Raw genomic sequence first — 17,009 nt, forward strand, 5'->3', positions numbered from 1 at the left:
TTGCACCAGATGCTTTCTCTACTCCCAGCTGTGTTTTGTTCATTCTGTATGGTTTATCTTCTGTATCTGCATTACAGACAACAAGAAATTTGCTGCACATCTGCAAATTTGGAGGTGAGTGGTTGCTAGAAATTTTTTTGTAGCTTTTATAAACATTGATTATCATATATAATAAGAATTTCAGTATAACGTAATATCTTTACTAGAGGCTTCCACTCGTAAAAAAAATCTGTTTCAGTCTGTGGAACAAAGTTTATTTCTTGTCAAAAGCTTAAGCTGCTAAAAAAGAAGGAAGCTAAACATTAATGAAAACAACACATTTCTAACTGTGAGGCATATGAACTTGCAGTCAGATACAGCTATCAGCTCCACATGTTTGAGTCAGCTGAAATAGAAACCATTGCTCTCCAGTGTCAGCATATACTGTGCTCTGGTTAAATTTTACCAGCACGCAGAAAACCTTCATGCCACAGCATTTCACATCACAGCATCTTCTGTGGAAAGCTTTTCACATTCCTATTTACACTGAAAGCCATACCTCCTCCTGGTTCTGCTCCAAATTAAGGCACATGATTGCAACTTGGAGCCAGAACAAAGAAGTAGTTTGCTTCCTTATTTGAGTCCATAACCCACTAATGCTACAGGTGACACAGGATGGGAGCTCAGACGTACTCCTTGTTGCTTATGATGGTCTCAGAGTTCCTGGGGTACCTGTGTGGCTGAGAAGCTGCCTGGGCTGCTGAATATGTATATTTTTTAGGACTGTAAATCAAGAAAAAAAAAATAGAAAATAATAGGTATTAGACACATCCCATGGTTTCAGATACTTAGAAGTTACTCAGCTTTGTATCCAACCCACGTTCTTCACAACAGGGCAGAAATGAGAGGCCTCCTGCTCTCACTGTTCTGGTAGCTAAGGGGGGAATAGGTGGTGGGGTCCCTGATAGGCTGCACAGCCCATTTCCCTCATAACCTCAACCACACTCTGGCAGGGTAACCCCTTTGGAAGTTTCCCCCCAAATTTGCCCTAAACCAAGACAATTCCTACCTCTCATGTGCTCTTCCTTGAGGAATTTTAGTCAAGACCCTAAAGCAGAAGCCCTCAGCACTTTTGTACAAGCTGCAGGTTTTAATACAGGAATCAAGATGACAAAGAAAGAAAACAGAAGTATCTTCACCCAACCCCTTCAACTGTCATTCACTGAACTTTTATTTCATGTATTCAGTTCTACCTGATTTTCAGGACATTTCAGGACATTTGGTACTTTGTATCAAAGTAAGGTGAGCAAGATCTAAAGTCCAATATAGCTGATGAAATATTACCATAAAGCTGAAATGGTTTCAGATTAGGCAATGGAGTATCAGAGGAACACTCACTTACTACATTTTGATATAACTTTCCTAAGATTAAATACACCAACAGTGGATATGCTTCTTCCTTGCACATTGTAATCCTCTCAAGCACAGCCTCCAAGCTATTAGAGTTCTGGGGGACACAGACCTCTACTATTTCTGCCTATTTCATCCCTCTCCTTTAAAAACAGGCCTTCTGTATGTGTCAAAATTTAAGACTGAAACAAAAATGCAGGGAAGGTTAAATACTGAGGCCAGAAATCTCACCTTTCCTGATCTGATGTGTGACAAGACATTTCCATAAAGAACAAGAAAAAACCCCATGTTTCTAATGATCAATTCCATGTGCTTTGGGAAATGCCTTTACACTTTCTGCAAATTGAACAGTGTTTGAATATTTTACTCACAGTGAGTACTACAGAGAAACTGGATTGTAATACATTATGGGGTTTTATATACTTTTCTTTTGGCCACAGTTTGCTCTTTCACTGCACATTTTCACTGTCAGCAGTGCCCAAAGTTACCAAATACAAGTTAGAGGTGACTGCATCAAGTATCCTGTACAAGTGTTTGGTACAGCATCCCCTGCCATCACCAGTCTGTAACATGCATAGCACTGTTTGTCATTTATACATATTTCTACCAGGGGTGAGAGAGAGGATAGTGCACAGATAGAAGGTGGTATGTGATTGACAGCTACTACTTCACCTGACAAATCCAAGATTACCTGTAATTCTGGTTTTCCTTCCCTCTGCATGAGCAGGTCAGTAAGATCCCACCAAGTATATAAAGGACAGATCCAGCCCAGCCTAAGTACAGAGCTTCTCCTAGTTCATACCTGAAACATGAGAGATTTTATGGAAACAACTTATAACAGGATCACAAAAGCCATGCAAACAAATTCTGATCTGCATAGAAATCAGCTAACTGAAAGGCACTTCAACAGTTAACAGAGAACAGATCTGGCTTTGGGTCTCCTCAGGAAAACTCTTATTTGTATAGAGTTGCTCTGCCAAATTAGTGACAGTACAGAGAGTACTAAGTAACATAAACTAGCAATAAATAATTGTTTACATTTAACAAACCGTTGATAATAAATAATAACGGCATACTTCCTGTGCAATCCACAACACTTATTTTGCCCTTTTATTGGCTGTGTCACTGAAATGATTCTGTGAACCTGAATGATTCAGATCTTACTGTCTATATGCTGAGAAAAGGCTGACCACAGACATCAGTTATCTATGGACACAACACTAGGTCACTTACAAGTAGCTGGTTGTATAGGGCTAGTTTTCAAACTTAGATATCCTAAAGGATATTCAGCACACTCTGTGGTTGTATGGCTGAAAGACATTTATGAATGTCCCAGGCTCAATAAGAACAGTTCCCTATTTTACAAAACTATACCTTTCAGGAAATCCCTTAGTCCAGTCTAAGAAATTAATTGATAATGAATTTGTCCCAAAGACTAGACACAACTGAGTATGGAAAAGTCTGGCAGGAGTTTCATAAAAAGAGGAAAACAAATTTTTATGATCAGTCGAAAACTGTATCCACAATCCACCTGTAGATCTGTGGGCTGAGATACCCAATATAAGGGCAAAATAAGTGTCATGGACTGCATTGAAGGTACCATGGAACCAGAGATTTGGAAACACAATTGGAAACACAATTATTTAAAAGTGTCAAAGCTTCTGACTCTGGAATTCATTGCTAACAGGAGGGTTTCAGAGGTTTACACAAGTTCACATCTCTCAGTGTTCTCATCACACATGGGAGCCACAAGATCTCCACTGGTTTAGGGAATTCCAAACATGGAAGAAGCAGAGAATCATTATCAAAAACACCCAGGAGTACAAATTGCACATTGCCTAGTGCCTGCAATCATTTATGCTCCCCAGTCACCTGCAGACAAGAATGCTGTAGCTGTTGTACCAAAGCAAAGTATATAGGAGACATCTGCAGGAGAACTTAGTTTGCCTTCAGAGCTGTAGGAGAAGCTCCTCTAAGAATTAGCAGAGGTCAACTTCATTAATTTGCTGAAGTCAGACCAAAAAAATGCAATCAGAAAAAACAGATTTTCCAGCCTCTTAAGAGTGAAGATCAATACTGGCATGCAACTGAATTTAAACCTGCCTCACAGACTCCATGTCCAGCTTTACCAGTGATCAAACTTAATTCATCAAGAACTGCTCCGTGAATCAATAGCTTAAACATGAAGCTTAGATATTAAAAAAATTTAAAAAAAAATCCTTTAGCTACTGAATGCAAACCCTCTGGTAACTGATTAACAGGCATTGATGTTGGAGCCCCAAAGCTATAGCAGGTAACTATAAAACACACCAACTATCCGACTAACCGAAATTCCTTATCAATGGCTGTTTTAGTTCTTTAATGTATTTATTACCCTTCATATAGTTCTCTCAAGGGCATATAAAGCAACAAAAAGTAACTGCACAAATACAATTTCTTTCAAAGCACTTCATTGAAAACACAGGGAAAACTGACAAACAACAAAAGCAATTGCTTAAAGTATTTTGATTTATCACAAAGCACTTCACCTCTGACTTCCCTGAACTGATTCCTGGGCAGGAACTTACAAAGCACTTCAAATATGATCCTAGCAACTAATGATGTATAGTTTACTGATTTATGAATTATATACTTGGTAGAAGTATATTATAGATATCTCATATTCCACAGAAAATGTTTTCTTCTCCTTTTCCCCCTCTCTGAAGGAGAGGCCCAGTCACCTCTACCCTTTTTCCTCATTTCTAAACAGGACTCCCAGATAAGAGTGACATAAGCTGCCATTTCATTTTGACAACTGTTACTTTTATATCAGACGAAGAGTAAGGGCTTTTATACCTTGAAACTTGTTTGTATGCAACTGCACTAGCTGATAATCCCACAGATTGCCTTGTATTAACTCATAAGGCAAACAAATGTCAAGCTGTTGATATATATAAGACAGGCAGCAGGTTTCTCTGCAGGTCACTAGTACAAAGTTTGAGCTGCTTTGCCTGAGATTTTCCACTGCATGTACATCTGAGGTAATTTATTCTAGCCAGGACTTGAGTTTTGTACCTCTTTTGGTCTAAATGCCAAAGCAGATTAAAAATTTTACCTTTTCTTCATCATAACATTGAGGTACACACTTAATTGAGTCTCTCAAGGAAATGCAAACACTGTACAAAACCCTCTCAGATGCGAGGTTGGTGTTCCTCACACATTCACTAACTCTTCCAGAAAAGAATTCTCCTTCCTCCCCACCAAGACCTCTGAGGTGAAAAGATTCCCTGAATACAATTTTTCCCTCCTGTAGGACTGGATGATGGGATCCATCCAGGTTCTGAAACCCTGGAGCAGCTGAGGTTAGTGCAGCTGTCTAACACTATGGAGTTTGGTAGGGCAGATACATTAACTTACTTGGTTCCAGCGTAGTGTTGGTTAAAAAACTGAGCAGTAACCATTGCAGCATACCAAGAAATAGCCACCATGGAGCAGAGACCTACCAGAAAAAGTTTAAAAAGCACACAGGTGAATGATTCCTTTAATGGCTGTAACACATTTAAACCAAGAGCAAGTTTATTTCATTTACAAAGTATCAATAGTGGTCTCATTTCAGCCTCGATATTACCTGCTAAAACAAAAAGAAATCCTCCTGTGACAGCAAACTTCATTTTTCCATCTTCATCACTCAACCCAATGTTTGTGCACTTCATACCAAGCAGTGTGAGTACTGCAGCTAAGAATCCCAAAAGGATGGAAGTAATCATCAGGGCACGGCATGCCTGAATGTGAGCTAGGACAGAAAAACAGGAAACAAATCAGCATCTATACAGAAATTAAATCAATCTTGTGCTGAAAAAAATAAAAGTGATTAGAGGAACTGACAAAATTAACAGGTGCAGTTATGAGTGAATCTTGCCCAACTGTCATATGGTTCAGAGAAATCTCCAAACCCTAGTGTGTTCAGCCTTCAAGTCAAACAGATTTGAGAGTTGAACTATGCCTACACTTTATAAGCTCAGTAAATCCTCTTGTGTTTTTAGTAAACCCTGAAAAACTACAGCAAGCCATTCATCCCATAGATTCCTGTGAAAATGCCTGTTGATATACATAGTCATTTTTACAGGTGCAGGAAAAGGTCTCTGCTCACAAGCCCTTCTGAATTCCTGACACGTGTACAGCTGAGTGCACAGGACACATCTGAAATCCAGGTCATAGTCAAGGTGTGCAAGGCTCTGGCACTACTGAGAAACTGGAGAAAGGTGCCAGCTTTGCTTCTTCCAGGGAGGGATAGGAAAGAATAGTGCTCAAGTTAGCAGTGCACTTCAAACTTGGTGTAATAAACAGGAGGTGAGTGCATCTGAGAGCTGCCACACTCCTCCCTAAGACATTCTCCTGTGGAGAGGTTCCAGCTGCTGTGGGCATGTTGGGAATCTGGTATGCTGGCAATTCTGCATCCTTTAAGCACCTGGTCTTCACATCTAGGTATCAATTGCACAAAAACCAGGACTAGATTATCAATCAGCCTAAGAAAGGTCAAATGGGGACTTTGGGCTCCTTTAAAATGGCACCCTGCATTTGGCAGGCTCCAGGTCAAATGGCATTTTGGCACCTCTGTTGTGAGATAAACATGCCAAGTGTCACAACCTCATAGGATCATGTGGAGGCCCTTGAGCCTCCCAGGGGAGCTTCTGGGGTAATGCCAAGGAAAAGTCTGCCACAGCCTCGAGAATGGAGTGAGACAGAGCTTCCCTCACAGTGCTCTGCAGCACTGTGCTCATCTGCCCCAGCTCCCTGTAGGTCACTGCCCTTACTGCCCCTGCACACCATTGGCCCCTGACCTCATACTTAACCCCAGACACTGCAGTGATTTGGGTCTTTTGTCCCTGGACTCCTTCGGTGTGATTCTGCAGTAAACCTCGCTGGAACCTTCTGGTCTTTGTTCGCTGGCCTGTCTGTGGTGTAACTGTGAATTCAGTGATTGTTTGTGCGTGCCTGAGCAGCTCCCTCAGAAGATGCCCTGGAGGCAGCAGCCACCATGCAGTTCCACGCTGCTGCAGGGTCACAGCTGCTAACTTTGTTGGCTTCATTACCTTCCAGTTATCTTCCAACCTGAACAATTCTATGATTTTAATCATATGTGAGAAGGGTCAGACCTGATTCCAGCTGGACACTCACATCATTGATGCCAGCATGCAAGTTCTTGCTCCCTGACCACCCCCATGTCCTCCATGATAACCTGCTGTCTAATTCTGTAACTATAGCTGTAACTATCCTGACAACAAAAATCACACAGAGACAGGAGGCAAAGTGATTCACTCCAACTCAGCCTGATGTGGATTAAGAGTATTGATACTGGTACTTAAGAGGTACCAAAGACAGCAATAAGCAGAATTACAGGCTAAGATCACTTGAGGAGTTAATGCTTTGTTAAGCACTAATTTTAAATTTTTGTGGGAAAAATGAAGACAGTAGTGGAAAAGTGGAAAGATCCCTCAAAATACCACTAACAGTTCAAGGTTTTTGCCTGCAGAAGATACTGGTAAGGTAAGTACTCAACAATGCTGCTTTCAGGTTTGGGATCTTACACCATAGCAATCACCCAGCAGGGTCCAACAACTCACATTTCAGGTCTTGGGGACTCCTGCAGTGTTAGATGGGACTCCCCACATCTTTCCAGGACACACAAGCATACCCTTGCTTGTAATCCCATGGGAAAGGGATTTCATACAACTATACCACAATACTGTAACCTCAACAGCCTTGACTGAGTTCACACTTAGTTAACCCTAGTTCACAATTCAGAAAACTCAATTTTTATTTTAAACTTAGCTTATTTAACAAGATACAAAGTCAGTTCATTTTATTAGTCCACACCAATTGTAAGAAATTATCCCCAAATCCTCCCAAACTAGTTATATCAAATGTTTAACTTAGTTGTGACTAGTCAGACAGGGCTAGCTATATGGAGTAGCCAGTCATGGTTTCAGTCTTGTGCAATATTGCATTTTAAAAGTTCCTCACTTCAAATATTTGTCATTTAGACTAATGTTTTAGTGAACTCAAAAGCATTAAATTGGTTTAAAAGAACCAAGTCTGACTTTTCCCCAAGATAAAGAAAAACCCAGAAGTCTTCCACATAGCTCAGTTGCCAATAAGGAAACTTTCATGGAAAATCATCCTTTTGATAAGAGGTAACAAAGACACTTTTGTTTTTTCTTTTTGCCCTCCCTCCAGTCCCTGGCATCCTCGCAGCAGTTTCAGTTAAGCTTCTAAACGGAAATTTGAAACACGCCTGAACTGACCATGGTAAATTTTAATCTGCCTTGGTAAAAGCGTATCTGCAAGTGTATGGATGTTTCTCAGAGGTCCCACTGTCTGCTGAGCCCATCTTGTTACCAAACCCATTTTCTTCCTCCTTCCTGCTTTGCCCAGCTGTCCTTTCAATGGTTACTACCATCCAGTGTCTTCGGAATTTTCTTTTTCAGCTTTCCTTTCTAAAAATGTTTTATATGTTTTTCCCTTTCCCTTCCCCCTGCCTTTGCCCCTCAACTATACTGCCATCTTTTCAACTGCAGGACTGATTTCCTGTTCAACAGATCAAACCTAATCTTCACAAATTCATTTCAGAGCCTGCCCCAGTCATTTACTTTCTGGCCCCACTTTTCTCCTTCCTGCTGACTCCATGATGTTATCTGTAGCTCTCAGGAGCCCTGCTTTCTTGCCTTCTGATCTGTTTGCTTTAACACTCATGGTGTTCTTTTCTGACCCCCAGGTTCTTTCAAAACCACTTTTTTCTCCAGATGCTGATCTCCTGTGGGCCCATGTCCCAAATCTGCACTTACTGTCAGAGGCAGCACCCCATGTAAACACAGCAGTGACAAGATGCTGGCTGGAGTCAGTGGCAGTAAGCTACAAACCAGCCCTTGGAGTGGTTTTTACAAGAAGCAAATAAAATCACAGAATCATTAAGTCTGGCAAAGATCTTTCAGATCATCAAGTCCACCTACTAACCCAGCAGTGCCATAAGTGCTCTGCAGAGGATAATGTCAAATGGAAGGATTCTGATGTTACTGAATCTAAGAAGTTTAAATAGGGTTATGTTCCTCTTCATAAACACACACACACACACACACACACACTCTAAAAGCAACTGTTAGAGAAGACTGAAAGATGAAAAGAACAGATTATTCCCTAAATACTGGACACAGTTTCAGAGAATGGCTATGAGAGCATTAGAGCTGGTCAACAACAAGCCTTTACTTCAGATTGAGGGAGAAAGTGAATTTAACACCCCATTCCCACTAATCCTATGTTACACATTCTTCAGATTAGGAGTATCCTCCTACCTATTTAGTTTAGCCACCACCTAGGGCAGATTCAGATAGAAGGAAGGCATTTTTATTCCAAATAAGTATCTACATACTGAATCAAGATTAATAAAAAATAGTTTTACTGTCTATAAGCATGCTTACTATCCACAGAATATTGCTTAGTTGGGCATTTGAGGACAACCACAATTATGATGAAGGCTGATACAGAGGACAGGGGCCAGCAGATCTAAATTTCTTGATATTTAAAACCACATCCAAATAGACTTTAACAAGTTAACAAGCCCTGACAGTAATTAGCATTAGTTAACAAGCTTAATCATATATTAATTTATAGCATATACTCCTTCTATAACTTATCATATGCATAACATATAATCATGTACTTCTTGGATTATTTAAATTTTCAGTCTCAACTCACAAAAATCACTACCACTTCTCAGCTAAAAACAGTATTTCCAATTACATGAAAAACTCCAGCTACAGTACATTAGCTATGAAGTATTGCAAAAGCAGGTCTATAAAATAATTCCAAATAAATAGTTAAAAAATGTATCTAAGACATCCCATGAGATGCTAGGGAGGAGATTACAACCCACTTTAAATGCCTGTTAAACACTTGATGAACTGATTTAGTTTGCCTTATTTTATAGCCTTTCCTAACATGCTTGACACATTCTGCTCCTTGAGAGACTTTTATTACTTCAGCCCACAAAGCCCTTCTTGGCCAGTTATTTTCCAGTATTACCAGATTACCAAAACATAAGCCTTTTTGGCCAAGAAGTTTTTAAGCAATACAAACAAGGCTGCACAAAGTCACCTACCAGGCAGTGCAAGCATAGAGTCAAAATCCCTGCAGTTGGATACTCCAGTGCTGTCTTCTGCACAGCTCTTCCACAGGTTTTCAAACAAGGTAGAAGTTGTGATCACAGAACCATGGATACTGGAGACTTTCCAGTAATTATTTGGCAAAGTAGCTCCAATAACTGCCAAGCCACCCAAGCACAAAAGAAATCCAACGATTTCCAACGGAGCAGTCATGCTTGTGAGCAGTAACAGTTAAATATCCTTATAATTAGATTACAATCAAGTGAAGCCTTTCAGAAGCCTCCTTGCAGTTTTATCTCTGGGTTTCACTCCAAAATGAGTCTACCTTTGCTCTTTGCTCTTTCCCCATAGATAAGGCTTACCGGGCATGACAATAAGAAGTGGGAGCAGTTAATGATAAAGACATTAATGTGTAAAAAAAATGACAATATTAATTCTTTTTCCAATAGGAAGTGAAAAATGAGCCTATTCTTTTTATCAGCCTAGAAAGCCCAGACAGTATTTCTACAAAATACCTTATAACAGTGATAATATAGGCAAATTTTTTACTGTCTCTTTTCTGAAGTCAACTAGATTTTAGTTGTCTTAGATAGTCAACAAATTGCTTGTAATTTTATTATTGCTGTCAAATCAAAAAGCTTTTGTGTAATATTTTCTTGAGGATTCAAACATAAAACAGCTTGAGAACAGAAGCTTTATACTTCTTTTAGAAAATTAAGCACAGTTTTTGGAGTTTTGGCTATAAGAAATCCACAACAACTGTACTTCCAGCTTCTTTCATGAAGATTAGGTTTATGGATGAGTGGTTTCCATTAATATATTACTTTATATTGATCTATAGCTAAACCCATTCAGTCTTAAAAACAGTCACACTGTACAATTGTACAATATATTAAAATATAAGGAAATGAAGGAGCTAGTGTGATAGACCTCTCTCAGAAGGAATAAAATTATGAAGAAAAACAGCTGTAAGAAAAATAATACCTATCAGCAAATTGTATCTGTTTATTAGAATACCTTAGGGTTAAAAAAAAAAAAGCTATTCTAGGCAAAGCATATGTAAAACTCAGTTTAGTTGCTTCTGCTGTTGGCTAGACAGAATTGTAGACTCAATTCACATTACCCATTCACGTTAATACTTTAAACTACTTGAGGATCCAAACGGGGTTAACCATCTCCTGCAGTGATAACCTCCTCTTATCTCCCGGAAATGGAGTCAGAGTCTCTTCATAAAATAATTCTGCTATGATGCAACATGGTAACAGATCCACAGCATTTATGTAAACAGAAGGATTAGCCTTTGAGAGATCCATAACTTGTCCCTAGCAGGTGTTTGTTGTTTTTCATCAAAATTCACTGGTCACTTTGAGCTGATGCTGTAGGTTTGTAGCTTCAGCTGCCAAAGGCTGTTACAATGCCACTATGACATTTTGGCTCTCATGACAGCCAAGAAGATTGTCATTGATTTAAACAAGACCAGATTTGGCAGTGTGATCCTCCAGCTCTAAACTTGCAATCTTTTAAGGAAACCAGATAGTGTGTAGTAAGAATCAATCTCAGGTGACTGTTACAGAATTCCTTCTTTCTGCTTAGTCACTGAAACTTGAAAAATGATGGCATAGTAAAATGAACACACTGTACCAGTACCTTGGAGTATTTGCATTTCATTAAAAGCCCTTCAAATGTTTCCAGCTAATTTACCCATACACTGGTGCTATGCTGGTGATCTCAGCAATCACTTCTGCTGACAGCACTTTCAAAGGTGAGATAGTTGGGACCTTGAATCAAATGTCTCTAGCTGTTATAGTGCTGCCAGGGATAGAAATAAAAAACAAAGAGTATAATGTTTTAAAAATCTTCCCTTAGTTAAGAAACGTATTTCAACAGGCAGTCATAAAGCACACATATAAACAGGAAAGATTAAACTGAAGACCTGAAGTGCATGAGTTTTCCTCTACAGCACCAGCCCCAGCCATTTTAATAATTCCCTTCAGGAAATCACTCTCCAATGTGTTAAAGAACATGCAGCTACTCTTCACTAAATTTTGTAAATGGTGGCTTGTTGAGCAATGGGAATAGCAGCCAGTACTGCTCTGCAAGAGGCTCTGCAACAGCAGGGCTTAAGAGTTGGTGTTGAGAGCTTCCCATCAGCACCTTCCACAGCTTGGCAGCTTTCCTTTGGGCTTGCTCTAACCTTGAACTGAAGCCATCACTGTTGGCCCCATCTCATCATCCAATTTCCAGAAACTTAAGGCATCCTGGTATCTACACAGAGGAGGCCCTGGAGATGAGCTGAATGGGTACCAGGACGATGTGAAAAGCTGACATTTCCTCTCATGCAATGAGCAATGTTTTTAAAATCCTTAGAAGCACATGATTAACCTCCTTTTGAGGCTACAAACTCTGGCCTCGTTACAGTATGCTGATACTTAGTCTTGAACTGGCATCTTCATTATGAAGGCAGATGAGGCCACCAAAATGAGGGCCCCCTGCAGAAGGACCATGAATATGCTGAATCTTGAGATTTAAACTCTCACTCTTTAGATATCTGCCTTACAGACAGGCAGCTCTGACTCCAGGGAAGTCCACATCTGTGTCAAGATAAACAAGGTTCATAGTCTGTGACACGTGATATTTTTAAGGTTTAAGCACTGCACGTTCAGAATAAATCTGCTGGAAGAGTCCAGACAAATAGCAGTGACAGCAATCAGGAACCCATAAAGCACGGAAGACTTGAAGAAATTATGTTAACATCACTCATAAAAGTGACTGCACAAAACTGAAAGTTGTAAAAGAAAAAATGCAAGGTTCTGCTTAAGACAGAAAGATTAACAAAGTACCATTTCCAAAGGCTACAGTATTACGTTTTCTACACTCAGTTTGCTGAGGAAAGAACGTCAATGCCAGTCATTCCCAATCCTTTACCATAAAGATAGTGTTTGCAGAAAGATATTTTTAAAATCCAGAACGATTTCAACAAATGCTTTCCAGCCCCTACTGAGACATTTCATCTCTCTCTAGCTGCAGATAAAGTACCCTGCTAGCATGGTCAACCCTAGAAAACACAGAAGCATCCATTGCACAGATGGATTTTAGTCTAAGCTTGACAACTCTGAGAAATTCCAGAAAAAATACCCAGGTACACAGGTTTAGCACAAAGTATCAAACCAGTTCTGGAATACCTAATAATTCCTGTCTCACACCAAAGCACAAACAAACACCCGTGCTCATGGAACTATGATCTGCTTGTATTGATGAACTGAGTGAAAATATGCTATTTCTTCCAAGACTATTTAAAAGAAAAATTATCAGATTTACTGTATATATGTCAATATATATATTTACTGTATACCTCTATGTCAACACACCAGAGAGGGCAGCAAAGCCTCAGCAGTGAGTGAGCTGAACTGCAGGATGAAACACTGGCTTCATGGAGGCCCTTTAACCTGTCTGCAACCACTACAGGATTTGGCCATACTAGAGCCTCTGGGACAACAGCACTCTGTGCCCCCCAACCTGCTAACATGCTGTCCAAAAAAAGGAATAAAAGCCCATCCTTGGATTTTATAAACATATGCCATGACCACTTACGGTCTGAACTCAGCATGTAGAGGAATCTCTTGCACTGCTTTGATCCAACAGCAGTTGCTGCACAGTCCATCCAAAGACCTTCAGAAACCCAGTCTGCAGTAACCAGCTCTGTCTTAGTGTCCAAAACTTTCCATGTGCTGGACATGGTAGTGACAAGTAATGTGGTGAATCCTGCTAAAGCCAGCAGCAATGCACAAATCTGCAGACCGGATGATGCCATTGCGGCAGGAGTTTTCTTCCAAGAGGTTTCCCAAAATTTCTTGTGTTAGAAACCTGTTGAAACAGTTCATACACACACAGAAAACATAAAAAAATGCCTATCTACAAAATAATGTATCACACAAGGGAACTTTAGAGCTGGAATCTAAGTCCCATTAAGTAACTGAAAAAATTGAATATTCTGCATGTTACTTTCTTAGGAGAACTTTTATTATTGTACACATTTACCACAAAAAAATGCAAACAGAGCAAAACTACAGAACACAACTGAAGAATTCTCTAATTTTTATTTGCAATGTTTCATCCATTTGTTACTTGTTTGCTAACTCAAAATTAATTTTAAAATGAAAATTATCAAATGCATTAGTATATTATTCATCTCCCAATTACAATATCTACCAATACAAATTTAAAACAAGATAAATTGTGATACTCACTTTTATGGTATGTTTCTAACCTGTTTCCTCTACCTTCCTGAGAGATACCAGTGTCAGCACTTTGTGAGGACCGATTTGATCACCTAAGTGGAAGTTTTCTACTCTTTAGGACCTTTGCCCCATTCTAAAAATCAAGGACCCAGGGCCAAAGCTCTGTCCAACTGTTGCACAAAGATCTGGCATGGTTTTCCACTATAGCAATGTGTCAGTGGAAGGGAAAATTACCAGAATGTTATATAAATTAGTACCAAATATACTCAGATTAACCTGTCATATAATTTACTTTGTCAGGGCCACTGAGTTGCCCAAGCACCATCAAAGCATAAAGCACTGCAGAAACATTGCTACAGCTTCCACAATGGCTGCTTTACCTGAAGTTTTTATGCATTTGTTTTGGGATGCATCCTAAAGAAGAAATATGCAGCTGGACACCTGTGCAGTGGGTGACATTAACAAAGCAAACTGTGACTGCAGCCATGGCCCAAAGCAGGACAGACCTCCCGGGCTCACGGCTGAAGGAGGTCTGGCAGCCTGGCACAGCTCTGCAGCCACTTTGCTGCTGCAGTTCCTCCTCTCTTGGCCTTCCTTTGTCTCAGGGAACCACTCTCACTCGCCCCTTCCTGACCCTGTTGCTACTGCACAAACCCCATAGGACTGTTCAGGTAACACTTTATTCCAACAGCACATCCATCCCCCATTCCATGGACCCTACCCTACAGGACCAGCTGGCACACTGTATCATGTTTATAAGTTTGAGGTGATGGCACAGCCGATAGCAAATATGCATTGCAATTGTCCAAAGGAGAATGACAATAAACCAAACACAAGTAATTACACAAGTCCAGAGCATCATCCTTCATAAAGTACACACACAGGCTATATGCAAGTAAGAGCTGTAATGTGATAAAAAAACCTCAGGGGGAGCAAAAAATTATCACTGTAATATTAAAAACAGCACAGCCAAAATGTACGTGGTTTGAGCAATATTTTTCTTTGTTAACCAGGAAGGGTTAGCAAAGAAAAATATTGAAATCACTTAAATAAACAAATCACCCTGATAAGGTCTTTGGAAGCAAAAATGAGTGGCAAAAGTGTCTAAAAGGGAAAGTTAAAACTCTCTTTTACTACTTTTTCATTTTGTCACAGAGAAAGAGCATTAATTACATCACTGTTTTCATTTGTATATATACATTTCTAAGATCAGCAATATCTATCTTTGAACCTACTAATCACTTCTTAGTTCAGGCAAATTCTGAGGCTGACCCATGGCCACCAGTGCAATCAGAAAGAGATAAAATGCAAATTTAAATACGGTACTAAACCACTTAGAGCAGTTCCCCACCATAGATCACAGAGGTTTTCTCTGGTCAGAGTCTGACCTTGGGGTGAGAAGGAAAACTCTTTTCACTACTAGATAGGGGGAAAAAACAGGAAACAAAATAAAAAGAGGAATGTTAATTCATTTCCTTCTATTTCTAAAGAATATGACTTTTTAACTTTGCTCCTGAAGTTGTCATAACATCTTAATAACTAATTAGTCTTATAGCTACTTGCAATTACAATATGCAGATCACTCTCATCTTGCTATTAACTTTGCCTTCACACAACGAACTCCAAAATAGCTTGGGTTGGAAGGGATGCCAGCCTCCCTCTAAAGCAGAGTTTGTGTTATGTCAGGTCACCCAACCTTTTCCAGTCACAACAGTTCAGTCTCCAGAGCTGGAATTTGCACAGCACTCTCCTGTGGAGCAAGCTCCTCACACCCTGCGGAACTTTTCCTGCTGCGATACGTGACTGCTGCCTCTCGTCCTCCACGTGTGCCCTTCAGATAAACCTCTGTTTGTTTTGCTGCTGGATTTTGGCAGCTCTGCACTCTGTCTGGTGGCCCAGGCATGACTGGCAGCATGTAAGCAGCTTTGCTGTCCCGTATCTTCACAGCAAAACAGGCACCCAGGAAGGTGCATGCAACCAGGAAGATACTTTCAAAGCAAACACCTGTTTTCTTTTCCCATTTAATTTCAGGAGGCTGGCTGTGGGGGTTGGATTGTTGGACAGTCGCTGGACAGACTTAGGAGCTTACTATTTTCTGTTCTTTAGGTTTGTATTTTATTATAAGGGTGTGGGTGTAAGAGAGAGTGTAGAGATAAGAGCAAGGGGGTAAGAGAGAGCTTAGAGAGATTAGAGGTAAGGGGTTAGAGGTAAGAGCGCGATTTCCCATTTACAATACAATAAGTATTTTTTTATGATGAATATTCTAATTTCCAATAACCAATCTAATACAATATACTAATTTTCTAATATTTGCATGCCACCTATAGGAACTACTAAATTACTGTGTTATATGGCTTTCTTATCTGTAATCCTTATTTTCAAACCTTTCCTGCCAGGCTTGGGACAGGATGTCTGTTAGTTCTTTGGTATTTGTGGCATTTGGTATTGTCTAAACAAAAGAAGAGGCCTTAAATCTTAACATAGCTGTTTTCAGCATCTATGTCAAAGTATGCCAACATCTCTATTTCAGAACTACTTGCTAGGCACTCATAAGATTTTTCTATTCCCTCCCCAACAGCTGGCGATGTGTACAACAGAGCTTTGCTGGCATGGAGATGGTGCTGGGAAGAGCAGCACAGTGCGAGAGAGCAGGAGCCCTGACTGGCAGCAAGGAGACAACAGGGAAACTGTGGCACCTGCTCAGGTGTGTGTGAATAACTACAGAATCACAGAATCACCAAGGTTGGAAGCGACCTTTCAGATCATCCAATCCAGCTGTCCACCCAGCACTGCTACTGCACCCCTAAGCCACTAGACTACATCACCCAGCACCAGGTCCAGATGCCTTTTGAGCACCTCCACCACTTCCCTGGCAGTCTGTTCTGACCTCCTGAAGAGGGAACAATATGTTTCCAATATTTAATCTGATTCTACTGCCTCAGCTTAAAGCATTTCCTCTGATCCTCTCACTGCAGACAGGGCAGAAGAGACTGTCCCCATCTGTACTACAGCCTCCTGCCAAGGAGTTGTACAGAGCAAGGAGGTCCCTCCTGAGCTCCTGGAGGCTAAACAACCCTGGCTCCCTCAGCTACTCCTCATAACACAAGTTTTCTAAACCTCTCTCAAGCCTTGGTGCCCTTTGCTGGACACACTCCAGCACTTCAATGTCCTTTTTGAAGTGAGGAGCCCAAAACCACACGCAGAACTCAAGGTGTGGCTTCACCCATGCTTCACCCAGGGGATG

At 40.4% G+C, this 17,009-nt stretch overlaps 1 protein-coding gene across 2 annotated transcripts; it reads right to left on the minus strand.

Moving 5' to 3' along the window:
* Positions 1-232: 232 nt before the first annotated feature.
* Positions 233-13,963, minus strand: LOC130256799 (claudin-15-like). 2 transcript variants are annotated; one of them, XM_056498791.1, is made up of 6 exons: positions 13,775-13,963; positions 13,119-13,391; positions 4,997-5,161; positions 4,786-4,867; positions 2,081-2,191; positions 233-762 (listed from the first exon to the last, which is right to left on the minus strand). In XM_056498791.1, exons 2-6 carry the CDS (start codon positions 13,336-13,338, stop codon positions 663-665), a joined length of 678 nt encoding a protein of 225 aa, XP_056354766.1. In that variant the 5' UTR covers positions 13,339-13,391; positions 13,775-13,963; the 3' UTR covers positions 233-662. The 2 variants fall into 2 exon arrangements, with proteins under 2 accessions (XP_056354766.1, XP_056354767.1); XM_056498792.1 differs by lacking the exons at positions 13,119-13,391; positions 13,775-13,963 and adding an exon at positions 9,524-9,822.
* Positions 13,964-17,009: the final 3,046 nt, after the last annotated feature.

The sequence above is a fragment of the Oenanthe melanoleuca genome, chromosome 9, assembly GCF_029582105.1.
Source record: "Oenanthe melanoleuca isolate GR-GAL-2019-014 chromosome 9, OMel1.0, whole genome shotgun sequence".
In the NCBI taxonomy this organism is placed as follows: Eukaryota; Metazoa; Chordata; class Aves; order Passeriformes; family Muscicapidae; genus Oenanthe; species Oenanthe melanoleuca.

Excerpts from the sequence above, each read along its gene's own strand:
- LOC130256799 (XM_056498791.1), bottom strand. The coding sequence starts at position 13,338 with ATGGCATCATCCGGTCTGCAGATTTGTGCATTGCTGCTGGCTTTAGCA. Across the intron at positions 4,868-4,996 it reads ATTTCTTTTTGTTTTAGCAG|GTCTCTGCTCCATGGTGGCT; the intron begins GTAATATCGAGG and ends TTTTTCTGGTAG. Across the intron at positions 763-2,080 it reads AAGGAAAACCAGAATTACAG|TCCTAAAAAATATACATATT; the intron begins GTAATCTTGGAT and ends CTTGATTTACAG.